The sequence below is a fragment of the Capricornis sumatraensis genome, chromosome 15 (genome assembly GCF_032405125.1).
Source record: "Capricornis sumatraensis isolate serow.1 chromosome 15, serow.2, whole genome shotgun sequence".
NCBI classification, from domain to species: Eukaryota; Metazoa; Chordata; class Mammalia; order Artiodactyla; family Bovidae; genus Capricornis; species Capricornis sumatraensis.
In genome coordinates this window covers 49,819,800-49,832,287 of record NC_091083.1, presented here as the reverse complement: position 1 = coordinate 49,832,287, position 12,488 = coordinate 49,819,800, and the positions used below count along the sequence as shown (strand labels likewise).

The 12,488-nt window shown below is 49.7% G+C and overlaps 1 protein-coding gene across 2 annotated transcripts in view; it reads right to left on the bottom strand.

Annotated features, from left to right (window-relative positions):
* Nucleotides 1-12,488, bottom strand: part of DIP2C (disco interacting protein 2 homolog C) — a 309,984-nt gene that overhangs the window by 45,545 nt on the left and 251,951 nt on the right. For both annotated transcript variants that reach the window (XM_068987609.1, XM_068987610.1), the window contains 5 exons: nt 12,064-12,272; nt 10,931-11,045; nt 10,254-10,455; nt 7,645-7,754; nt 6,320-6,400 (listed from right to left, as the gene is read on the bottom strand). In XM_068987609.1, the coding sequence (XP_068843710.1) occupies nt 6,320-6,400; nt 7,645-7,754; nt 10,254-10,455; nt 10,931-11,045; nt 12,064-12,272 (717 nt within the window). The remainder of the gene's footprint in view (nt 1-6,319; nt 6,401-7,644; nt 7,755-10,253; nt 10,456-10,930; nt 11,046-12,063; nt 12,273-12,488) is intronic.

Genomic DNA, 12,488 nt, shown 5'->3' with positions numbered 1-12,488 from the left:
CTATTTAAAAACTGATTTATCATCAATTCCGACTTTAAAGGGATGAACAGGGGAAGGACCTCTCCTTACACTAAGTGCAAACTTGACAGGAGTGTTGGGTGAGGAAGACCCTGCAGCTGGATACAGGATGGTGGGCACCAGGGCCTGATGCATTTATTGAGGTGGGGAGCTTCCAATGAGAGTGACATGAAAAAGACTGTCCACAGGGAGGCGGTGTGAGCAGCTGGTTGTGTGGGAGAAGAAATGTGGACAGGAGAGACCAGAATCTTAGGGGCCGTTAAAGGATACGGGTGACCTGGTGACTTGAAGTGTGTCAAGAGACACTAGAAATGCCACCCAAGCTGAACATCTGCACGGCGTGTGCAGGATCCAGTTGGATGTGAACCCTAAAAGGATATATATACCAGTGGCCGGCATTTGCCCAAAACACTCATGAGATCATTGATGGCCTGGGGTGCATAGATCACCTAGGCCTGGGGTACATAGGCTGGTGGAGAAGGGGGGCCACCTAGGCAGCTGCCAGGCAGGCTCAGGCCCCTTCCTGCTGAGACCAGCCTCCCTACAGTGGGGCTATGCTTACAATTCTCTGAATTGGACTTTCTCATCCCAAATATTTTCCTCAATCATCTTCCTTGTGAGGAAGGTTAAAAAATAAACAGAAAAAGACACAGAAAGTAGAAGAGCCAGAGAGCAGAATGTGGCAAAGTCAGGTAGACACAGAAAGACCTACGAGGCTGGAGTCTGGGATCCAGCTGAAATCTGAGAACTGGTGCCTTCGCAGCTGGACCAGTCCTCTGAGCAATCTCTCCTGTGCAACACATGTGTGCGCATGAACCAAAACATATCCCTCTTCACCCAACAGTCCTGCGAGCTCTTCTAAGTGAAGATGGGGCACCAGCCCCTAGCACACCGAGGTGAGGCCCAGGCCACCGTCCCCCACCTCCCACCCCAAGCCCCCATGCTTGCATGCCAGCTATCCTGGAGGAATGCCAGCACTGCACTTCTGGCTGTGGCCGGGGAACAGTCGAGTTGCTGGTAGGGCAGCAGTACCAACCGGGGACTCTCGCCACCACCCTGCTGCCTGTGCTGGTCCATCAGCGGGTCTTATCTTAAGAACCGAGCATTCTGGGATTGAGCTGTTAAACTCTTGCAACTGCTCTTCTTTGAGTTATGCAGAGAGCCAGCGCTGATCCTCTATCAGTATCAGCTTTCTTGTCACATGACAAAGCCTGTAAGATCCAAGAAGCACCGATGACTCACAAGTAGCTGAACGCTCTGACACTGGTTCCGAGAACATCCATCTCCAGATGCTTCCAAACGATGAGATTTACCTGCATTCTGTCCTTCAGCAATCTTTGCCACTGCTTCAAAATACCCTTTCCCACCCACAGGGTTTACACCAGACCTGGGGCCCCTTGTGGCAGGCTGGTGCCAGTACGCCCAGCACAGCCTCCTCCGCAAGTCTCTGCCTGCAGGCTCAACACTGAGAGAGCATCAGAGAACACAGGCTTTGGTCAGCCCCACACCATGCAACACCACTTGTCATGGGGCCCTTCATCTCAGGAGAAAAGCTAATTTTCAATCACGCATTTCACTTTCCAAAGCTCTCACTGTGACAAAAAACAAAATGCCGTTTATCTTCAGGTCAGTGGTTAGCTGGCATCCTCATCAAAATTCATGGAAAAAGTTGGGTTTTCAGTACAGAAACCCACTGCATAAGAAGGTTCTAGGAAAAAGTACATCACAGAAAATTAGGGCTGACTTTCCCTGACAGAGGTCTTGGCTGGTATCAAGACAAAACGGCAATGCAGGATGATCCACCACCCAGCTGCTACTCTGAAGACAACGATTTCAGTGTAGGTGACTGTAAACATGGCACCACTGCAAAGTTTTACATTAAAGTAAAAACATACTCAGGAATGAAGAAAAAGCCAAAAATGATTCACATTTTAAAATGTAAAAAAAGTGGAGAAGGAAATGGCAACCCACTCCAGTATTCTTGCCTGGAGAATCCCAGGGACAGAGGAGCCTGGTGGGCTGCTGTCTATGCAGTCGCACAGAGTCAGACACGACTAAAGCAACTTAGCAGCAGCAGCAGCATACAATATATATATACATGTAAATATACAGAGACGCACACATATACATGTGGGTAGCTTGAGTACAAGTCGCTGCAAAAATTGTTTTCCCAACTCAACAGTGATGGAAGCAACTCTAAAGATCATGCAAGTAATCTGTTTTCCCCATCGGTGTCTATTCTATGAGAAAACAGCGATTTCTCCAAATTAAACATTTTCATGGAAGGGCGTCCTCATCTCATTATCTACACGAGGAACACAGGAAAAGCTCTTGTGTGCCTGGGAGCCAGCTGTTTTTCTTCCTTCCCGAAAGCCTACGGTGGGCACTCTGGTTGCCAGGGGTTGAATGAGCGGCGAGGGGTTGAATGAGTGGCACGGGGCGAGTACATGAGGGTCTCGACTTCTCCTGGCAGGCCCAGGCTCTTAAGTGCGGACACCAGGCAGAGAGATGACCCCTGTTATCACATGCACACCTCTCTCTCCAGAGAACCCCGGGGCCGGTAGGTATGATCTCCAACAGAACAAATGGGGAAAAAACTACTTCCTTCGTCTTTGAGGAGCTTGGAAGCTTGAGCAGGTGGGTGGTGCTTTGCAGCCTGCAGGAAGGGCTACAGGGGGTGGGGGGGATCTCAAGGGTGCAGCCAGCTCACGGGGCTTTGGGCTGTTTCTCTGCAGCTCCTAATGTGGTCTGGGGTGGACTCTGCAACAGAGTGTCCCTGCAGAGTCAGCGGGTTCCCCTTATGCACGGAGATGGGAGGGACAGCCTTCATGGAGGAAGCATGCGCAAACACAGAGCTCATCTCTGTGCACCTGGGTTTTCCCTAGACACCATTCCCAGCATCTGGGTTCTCAAACCCTCAGAATCTCAAAAGGGAAGGCCTCAAATTATTATTGGCTGTGTGTTTATTGTCTACCTTCATTGTTCCTAAATATATCTGTAAGTATTTGTGCCAGTCCATCTTTGTACTGTTGTATAGTTTAAAACGTGGGAGTATATACATAGATGTGAAATATTATTAAATTATTAAATATACTTAATTTTGTAAAATTTAATGACGTTTCTTTTGCCTGGGTCACAGACACTGAGCAAATACATTTTTAGTTCGGATCAAGGTTCTGAAGCTTCTATCTTCCTTGAAATACCTGAAGTAGGTCTTGTGAGCATTTCACTCTGCTATAATGTTTGATAAATTTTATTAGTATTATTGGAAGAGAAAGTGAAAGTAAAGTGAAAGTAAAGTCCCTCAGTCGTGTCCGACTCTTTGCGACCCCATGGACTGTAGCCTACCAGGCTCCTCCCTCCATAGGATTCTCCAGGCAAGAGTACTGGAGTGGGTTGCCATTGCCTTCTCCAGGGGATCTTCCCGACCTAGGGATCGAACCCAGGTCTCCTGCATTCCTGGGTCTCCTGCATTCCAGGCAGACGCTTTAACCTCTGAGCCACCAGGGAAGAGAAGACTAGGCAATAAAAGAAAGCTGAGTTTCCTGTATAAATTTCAAAAAAATAAAAAATAAAATGTAAAAAGGTTAAAAGTGTTGGCTGGTGTTTCTCTTTAAAAAGTAACAGATGCTCTTTGTATATAAGTTCCAAGAACATAAGTCCTTCCTGATTTGCAGTGAATCGAATCCTCACTTCTGCCTACAAGCCTAGCACAACAGCTCCGACACTGTGGACAACGATGCCGTGGAGGAGGGCATACAAATGAGTGCTGTGGGCAGTAAAAAGGTGGCACAACGCAGCTGGGGCCTGCAACAACTGAGGGGCCGTCCAGAATGGAGGATGCCTGGAAGCAGCCTGAGGCCCTGCATTGGAAGGACAATGTTTGGGGATATTGAGCAAAACAGATTATTAGAATGAATTTCAGCTGTTTCTTCTCACCTTTTCAAAATTTTGCTTTCAGAAAATATTAAACTATGCATGTGGCTTGTGCTGATTTCTACTGGATGGTGCTGAGCTAGAAGGCTGGGTGAATGGAAATTCCACCGTGACCGCCATGGAGAGGATGCTCCTGACCTGCGGCTCAGATTGAATACCTGTGCTGAGTGCACACAGGGCTCCGGGAAGACAGGGATGAGCGCAGACACCAACTCCCTGCTGACCCATCCAGCTCTGTGGATGTAGCTGCCGCCACATCAGAAGGCCTGGGAGACAGAAGGAAGGAAGGCTTCCTGTCTGAAGGAAGGCTACTACTGTGGGCCATGCTGTCCCCACGCTGACCTGAAGTAAGCTTACGTGTGGCCTTGACCTCCACAACTCACCCCTTAGAGAATATGACTCATTTCTGGTGAACACATTTCCCCAGTGACCTCGTGTCTGGCCGTAGCAAAGGACTGTGAACTCAGGATCTAGGAATGGGGACACAGTTGACCTGTCCGGCACACTGCCAGCCCCCAAGCGACACGTAGCTGGACCAGCTGTTTCCTCCTGCTGACAGGACTACAGTCTACCAATACAACCAAATCATTTCTGAATCTTTGTGTCTGCGACAGCAATGAAACTTCCTCTCACCCAGAGCTCTGGAAGGGTCACCCTCAGGGAGCTCAGGGAAGGGGCTCCGAAGAAGAGACCTTCCTGAAGTTGAGGCCAGGCTGGATAAGGCTCCAGCTCCAGTGGGCCCTCTGGAGGTACTGCTGGGAACCACCAGACAACACAAGAGATGCTGCAGAAAAAAGGGAGTCACCAACGGTCTCCAGGAGAAATGCCAGGGCAGAGGACAAAGAAAGTCAGAAGCAATGATTACAGAGTAATTGGGACACAACCAGGCACCAGTGCCAGAAAAGAAGTCTTATCTGTGTTTACAGGCTGAGGCAGAGCCAAGGGAGAAAGATGAACGCAGCAGGCAGGCTGGCTTCAGATCAGACACAGGGTTCCTAGTAACCACATCATCGGGCTCATGCCCCAGGTACACGGGTGGGCTCTGAGCCAAGAGAGTTAATCCTGGGAAGAGGGTTCAAGCGTAGGCACCAAAAGGCAGGGATAGCAAGCGTTTCTCACAGAAGCTGGGGAGTGGGAGCACTTTCTAAGGCTCTTCCTGGGGTCGGTCTGAACAGACACAGTGAACTATAACTGCTGAGGTCAGCTCAGCATGCAGGGTCACAATGAGCTGAGTCAGAGGAGGACCAGAGGTACTTTTACAAACTAAATCACTGCAAAACTGGTCTGCAGCTGGATGTCCAACTTAAGAGATTTAGGGAGGGACTTCTATTGTTGGCATTTCCTTTCACTTGTCTTTAACTGATTGCTCTAAGTGACAAGGGGCACCTTTGTGCACAAAGATTGTGATATTTTGCATCTCTGAAGAGCTACAATGTCTTAAAGTTGCAAGCATCCACACTAGTCAAGAAGACCTAATTAAATGTAGTTTTCAGGCTTCATTTCCAGAGCAAAGAAAAACAGGTATATTTTAAGACTTCTGCATTTACTGCTCATTGTTAGTACTGTTTACTTGTGCATTTAAGGCCTTACTCTTAAGTACTATTATGGAGCACAATATGATGATTTACTTTTCTAATGAGAAACGTAAATACGAACCTTAATTGCAAAAATTATTTTCACTCCTAAGAATAAAAGCCTATAACTAAAACATGACTTCTTACCAAAAAAAAAAAAGGTAGTTAAATAATAAAAAGAAACATAAATACCTCACAGATCCACAACTGTTCTCTATTGTAGACATTCTCCACTCATTTAGGGGGAGATACTGTAAAAATATTGCTAAAATATATACATATACAAATATATGTGTATATATACACGTGTTATATATGTGTGTGTGTGTGTATATATATAAGTACATAAATACATACATACATAAATGTATGCGTGTATATATACAACTGATGGCTCAGCAGGTAAACAATCTGCCCGCAATGCAGAAGACACAGGAGACATGGGTTTGATCCCTGAGTTGGGAAGATCCCCTGGAAGAGGAAATGGCAACTCACTCCAGTATTCTTGCCTGAACAATCCCATGGAGAGGAGCCTGGTGGGCTATAGTCCAAAGGGTTGTGGAGAGTTAGACACAGCTGAGCAACTACGCACATATACACACACACACACACTCAAACCCTTTTATTAAAAAGTGACCTTTCCTATGTGAAAGGTCTCAATCAAAATAGCAACAAACAAACAGAAGGATTCAGGTAAGACTGAGGAGAAAGGTTTGAATGGAGAGTATCAAACAGCAGCATGAAATCATGGAGCACACAGGCAACACCAGGGTCCACAGGTGGGGCCTCACCCTACAGTTGAGCAGCGTGTACAGCACGTGGTCAGGGGTGGTCTGTGCCCTCCACTGCAGGACCTCCGAGAGGAACAGGAACTGGAACAGAGCACAGCTGTTAGGTTCAGACCGTCCTGGGCATTTGGGCTGGCCTCAGCATCTAACAGTAGGGTCTGTCGGTGCCTTAAGACAGGAAAAGACAATCTCTGACAAATATAATCGACAGGATAAGCAGGTGTTTACAATGCTTTCCTGGCAGTGACTGGAATTCACTGTGCCTGATTCAGACCCAGCAGTTGGAGGGCTGGGGCCGTGCCACCACGAGGGAAGTCCTCTGAAATCTGCCCAAGGATGGGAAGATGCCATTCCCCTTATAGACAGAGTAGTCGACACAGAAACATCCCTTCTCCTGGGGCTTCCACCAGTTGCAACAATGATTCCTGGGGGCTGCAATGATAGACTCAGATCTACCCTGTTTCAAAACTGGGCTCTCTTAAATTTGCTGTGTTTACAGTGGTCACCTCTGAAGGCACGCAACAGCCCTGAGATCACACAGATCACAAGCATCCACTAACACGTCTGCAGTAACAAGGACGGCCCTGTTTCATGTCACCGACACAGCAATCACCACATTTAATCCATTTTATGATAGAAATGCAGTGTGAGGTGTGGAACATGGTCATCAAGCACTTTCTTTGAACATGTTACTACATGTTATCAAACTGGCAACATCTTAAATGGCTGATTTTGTCATATTTCCTTGGAGTCCACACAGAGTGGGACCACCTTTTGGTGAATCACTGGAGTTCTCCGGCTGAATGCTCTAACGGGGACTTGCAGCTGCGTGGGACAAACTGTGTGTCTGATGCTTATGTGGAGTGGGGCCTAAATATTCCTCCTACAACTCCCAACGCTGCTTTAAGAATGTCTGGCTTTTAAACTTGGGTTTTGAATTGACACTTCCTTGAATTGCAAAGATCCAAGGACTGAAACCTCACTATAAGGTGGCCATGAGGCAGTTTGAGTGTCTAATCAGGGCTGGTGGATAACCAAGAACAAGTGTGCAGGGAACACCAGGATAGGATAGGGACTGCAGATGCTCGCTTCAGGCCTGCTGGTCACGGGCTGCATCACCCACCCATTTCTATGCCATGTGAGGGGTCCTAAAACACTGCACCCCAGCAATCACGCCTTCCTTACAAGATACAGAAGGGTCTTGCAGGGAAGCAGGAAGAAAGGCCATCAATGCTAACACTGGGCTGGCAGAGAGGGCAAGTGGGAGTCGGTAACACCTGTGACACAGCATCTGGGTAGGAGTGGAGAAGAACTGGGCCATCTCTCACCTTCCGGGCCTGGTCATTGTCTTCTATCTGGCCCAAGTCTCTGCCGCTGGCCTGTGCGATCCTCTTCCCAGACACCAGGTTCCCCACCATCACAGAGGCAGGGCCGATCTCTGCAAAGCAGCAGCAGCACACACATGAGGGAGACACGTGAGGTAGGATGAGCGAAGTTCCTGAAAATATGACTTCCCACTTCAGGAAGGAGCTTACTCTGATTTCCTTTCAAAGATGTGACTTTGAAAAGCCTGATTAAGAACAGGGTTTCAAGTAAGTCACTACCATGAAAACAAAGACAAACAGGAGCAAACCTCAAGTGAGGGGGCACAGAAATAAAGCTTTCAGCATCTCCTCTAAGCATTCTCCCAGGCCACCGCCTTTGTTTGCTGGTGCAGGGCATTCAGTATTTGCTGGAAAAAACTAGCTTTTTGACAATGGAGAGTCACATAACCTTCATCATTTAAAAAGAACAGATGAGAGACACCAGATACCATTAGAGAATCCTTCCTTAAAACTGCCAGTTACATGAAGCTGTGCCTTCTGTGCTGCTTCAGAGAGGTGCGGATGCCCTGGCACTACTCAGTGCCCCAAGAGGCAGGTGACCAGCCGGTTCTCAGAGCCCACTCGCGGGGTCACACTTCCCTGTCCAGAGTTCCCAGTCATCCGGCGACATCTGAGTACTGCAGCCCTGCAGTGGTCATGCATTTACCAGCAATCCTTCATCCTAAGCATCTGTCCTGAACTCTGCCACCAACTGTGTCCCAGGACCTGGGCCCACTGGAGGCCAGGACACCAGGTCAAGGTGTCCAGGAATGAACAGGGTTAGAAGAGGGAAAGGGAGGCTGAGTGAGTGAAGCCTCCCTGGGGAGCCCAGAAACTCTTGTCCATTCAGTGCAAACATGCCAGGCTTTTTTCCCATTCATTTCTCACGCTCATGAAGGGCTGTGCCCTGTGTTTTTCTTGGCTGGCCACCCGAAGCCAGTGCCCACAGGATGTGAAGAAGTGGGTGCTTCACTGGGAAATAACTATCCTCCACATCACAAACAGGGGTCCAAACAACAAAATGGAGGTAAGAGGAAAAAAAGAGAGGAAGAACATTAATAAGGAATCTGAGAATATTAGAAAACTTTAGAGAAAGATTACTGGTAAATGCCAACCTAAGGTGCCCGGAAAGCAGTGAGAGTTGAGGCCTTGTGTGCTCTTTCAAGGAGGATATCAGCTCTGCCATGGGAGTCGGGCCTAGCCCCACCAGCTACTCTGCTGGCAGAGCGTGGTGGTCAGCCAGTGGGTGACCCCATTCCTCCTGCAGCACCGGTGTCCCCACCTGCATCTGGAGAGACTGCTCACTCTCACTGCATCAAGCTCGCTTCTGGAGGTGGCCTGGTTCCTACGTCTACCACCACTGCACTGTACCCAGGGCCCGTCAACCATCTCTAGCTGACTTGTGATCTCTGCCCTGCCATGCTTCATCAGTGGAGCAAAGAGCATCAGGCCTGGGTCTGTCTCTCCAATACTCTGGCCCTACAGACTTGGGTTAGTTCCTGAACCCCTCTGTGGCATGATCTCATTTCCTTGTAAAATGGAGACAAGAACGCCCACACTCCTTAAGGCTCCAAAAGGATGAGACAGGTTAATACCAGTAATGTGTGGAGGCATGGGCAGCTTGTGCTAGGCCTGCTACTCGTCATTCTAACACTCCTTGGGCTCGCCCAGCCGCCCCCCTGGTCTGTTTGCATGCCAAGCCTGGGGGCTAGGGGCTTTCCATCACTATACTAGCACCACATTCTTGCAATAAATTCCTCTTCACTGGTAACTGGGTGCCACCTTAAAGAGCATAATCATTGCTAGGAGGACCAAGTCAGATGGTTTATAATTACATGTTCCCTGATAGCTCAGTTGGTAAAGAATCCGCCTACAATGTAGGAGACCCCGGTTTGATTTCTGGGATGTGAAGGTCCACTGGAGAAGGGATAGGCTACCCACTCCAGTATTCTTGGGCTTCCCCTGTGGCTCAGCTGGTAAAGAATCTGCCTCCAATGCAGGAGACCTGGGTTTGACCTCTGGGTTCGGAAGATCCCTTGGAGAAGGGAAAGGCTATCCACTCCAGTATTCTGGCCTGGAGAATTCCATGGACTATATAGCCCATGGGGTCACAAAGAGTCGGACACAACTGAGCGACTTTCACTTTCCCTAAACTGCAAAGCAGCAAACAAATGTTCAGCATCATGATGACACCACAAATGAAGCTGCAGAACTCCTCACAGGCTCCAAGGGCTGTAGGTTATCGAACAGGTTTGCAGGCTTTATTCTAACGTCTGTAGGAAGGAGCGGTGACCCTGAGAGGTGCTTTGCCAGACTCCTCAAGGAGGTCTGACACCTGCCAGGGAAGCTGGGCTCGGAAACTGCCAATACCTCTCCTTCCCAGTGGCCCTCACCCTGGGCCTGGACTCCACTACCTTCTTCCCACATGTAGCAGCAAGACAGTGTTCAGGAGGAGGCTGACCTGCCAGAGTGTATGATGAGAGACTGGAGAAAAGGAAGGCTGAGAACGGGGTCGGTGTGGCCCTCGCCCAGACCCAGGACCACCCCAGGCCCTCAAAGCCCTTCAGACGTACCTGGTTGCTTCTGCCGAGGCTTAGGCAAATTTGTAACACACGTGTGGGGACACATGAGGACATTGCAGGGGTGAAGTGAGCCCTCCAGGAAGAGCTGCTTTGTTTCTGACAAATGGATGCCCCCGAGTGGGGTTTTGGGGAGGGTGTTTGCTGGAACCAAGGCCAGACAATAAACCCCAACTTGATGTATACTGTCGATTGCCTGGAAAGCCACAAGAGAAAGAAGCATGTGAAGCAAGTATGGTGAACAGACAAGGAACAAATACTCAGACTGTGCAGAGCGCACCACACAGAAGCACATGCAGCACCTGCAAAGCTCCCATCATGGAGACACTGAGGTCAGGAGGGCAGGTCGCCAACCCAAGCAGAACACACAGGTCACGGAGCACGTGTGGAACACCACACACGTGAGAACGGACACTCGGAGGAAAAAAGCACGCTCTCAAGGTCATAACAGGAACTCCTGCTGCGACCTCCATGAGCAAATGGGAGCAGCTCTGCACACTTCTGACCACTAGGCCGGGTCTGTTTAGCGACCCCCACCTCCCCTCCCTGGGAGGCGAGCCCAGGTTTGGCGGCTGACGAGTCTCTGGTCAGAAGGAGGGATAAGCAGAGCACTCAATGGCACCGGGAAAATGACGTGAGCAGGGAGGGGGCTCGGGGCAGGTGCCAGCTACCTGCAACACCCTGCTCATCCACTGGAAGCTGTCCTCTTCCGTGGAGTCTGGCCTCTGCTCAGCCACAATCACAATCCTTTCGTCGTGCAGGACAGTCACTGAAAACACGGCTATTCTGTGGATACAGACAGGACATGGTGGTGAGCACACGCTGGAGATCCTCACAGATGACTGGTCCTGCCATGAAGGGCTTCACAGATACTATGACCACAGAGCTCAGGAGTTCTCAGCACCAACTACTCCCCGGGAAATGAAAACTGCAGCTTCCAACTCCCAGGCAGGCGCTCACCCACAAAAGCACAGGGGAGAAGTCTGACAAAGCCAGGGGGCAGGTGGAGGACGACTGCCACTCTTCTTGTGGAAGCAGCCTGCCGCAGCTTAGGCAATGGGCCTCAAGCCTCGGGACAGATAGGAGTTGTGCAGGTATCAAAACTGCTGAATCTTACTGGGCCCTGCAGTTTGCATCTTGAGTTTGTACCTGCGAAGCAATATTCTCCCAATGAGTAGAACCTTGCCATTGGGGAGCTAATGGTTTTCTGCTAGCCCAGATTCTCTCAGGAGAAGCACAGACTGGCCCTCTGGGGGGTCCTCTGCACAAAGGTGGCTGGGCTACACCCAACCAGAAGCTCTGCGTCTTCCTGCTCCTGCCAGCTCAGCTATGCAGGGCGAAACCCAGAGCAGCTGACTTCCAACAAATCAGCAAAACCTCAGGAGCCATGATCAGTGATCCAGCATTGGCTGTGTGCCAACCAGGGGTCAGGGACACCACCCAGAAGGAACCCACCTGAGGCAGTTTCCAGGCAGTTTATGGCTCATCTGTTACCTTTGGGTGAATGAACTACAGCAAGATAAATGCTTGGTTCTTTTCTTTGTGTAGTTTACTAATTAAAAATATGCTTTTCTAATGGATATTATTCTTTAACTTGGAGAATCTAGTGAAAATACATTTATCAGGCTCAGAAATTTTTCATAAAATTGGACATTAAGAACTGCACAGAATCTCAGAAATCAGAGTTCAGAGGCTTCACTGTACAGAGGAGGACACAGAGTCCCATTAGTTTAAGCAATTTTCTGCAGCTTTATATAAAAAGTGTAGCCTGTGGAGAACCATACCAAACACAGAGTACACCCACCTTCCCCTGTAGACAAATTTCATGGGCTCCACAGCCAGTGCTGTGGCCACGATGTCGTCGGCGTTGTGTCTGCGCCCGCTGACCACCATAAGCCCGTCCATCTTGCCCACCACAAACACAAGCCCTCCAGGGCCAACGAAGCCAAGCAAGCCCGTCCTCACGAAGGGGTACTCACTGACCGGGGCTCCTGAGCTCGTCACCGGGAACACCTGGGGACAAGGAACTCTTGAGTGCCTGCTAGGGCCCAACCTCCGCCCTCCTCCGTGGAACCCACTGCTCCTGCTTCCCTCTGCTGGGTCTCTTCACCTGGCCCTGGTGGGAGAAGCCCAGGTCTGCACAGCTGCCATGAGCGCCAGCCTGCGGACACATCCCCTGTCCCCATTCCCACTCTCACAGCTCGCCCCCGGCCCACACACAGGGCCCTC